This window comes from Leptonychotes weddellii, unplaced genomic scaffold, assembly GCF_054177405.1.
Source record: "Leptonychotes weddellii isolate Sample4059 unplaced genomic scaffold, ASM5417740v2 HiC_scaffold_107918, whole genome shotgun sequence".
NCBI classification, from domain to species: Eukaryota; Metazoa; Chordata; class Mammalia; order Carnivora; family Phocidae; genus Leptonychotes; species Leptonychotes weddellii.
This window is the reverse complement of record NW_027685031.1, coordinates 1-368: the sequence shown is the minus strand read 5'-3', so window position 1 is coordinate 368 and position 368 is coordinate 1. Positions and strand designations below refer to the sequence as shown.

The 368-nt window shown below is 51.9% G+C and overlaps 1 protein-coding gene across 1 annotated transcript; it reads right to left on the bottom strand.

Annotated features, from left to right (window-relative positions):
- Positions 1-6: 6 nt before the first annotated feature.
- On the bottom strand, positions 7-362 carry LOC145718097 (RNA-binding protein 4; the record flags this gene model as incomplete). The annotated part of the gene is made up of 1 exon (XM_081809541.1): positions 7-362. A coding segment is annotated over exon 1 (350 nt), but the record flags the coding sequence as incomplete, so codon positions are not given.
- Positions 363-368: the final 6 nt, after the last annotated feature.

Genomic DNA, 368 nt, shown 5'->3' with positions numbered 1-368 from the left:
TCCATGTGTACGAAGGCATAATCTTTCACGATGTCACATTCGATGACTGGGCCATACTCCTCAAACTTGGCCCGAAGCTCTTTGTTGGTACAGGTGGGGCTGATATTGCCCACGTGCAACTTTGTGGAGGTTTTGCTCTTATTCTTGCTGGCTTCCACGTTGATGTTCACCCCGTGTAGCTTGTAGTGGTGCAGGTTGCGTATGGCATCCTCGGCCGCCGTCTTGTCCTCTATGTGCACAAAGCCGTAGTTCTTAATGATGTCACATTCCAGCACCTTCCCATACTGCTCGAAGAGTGAGCGGATCTCCTGCTCTGTGGCCTCCCGAGGCAGGTTTCCAATGAACAGCTTCACCATCTCGACACAGCC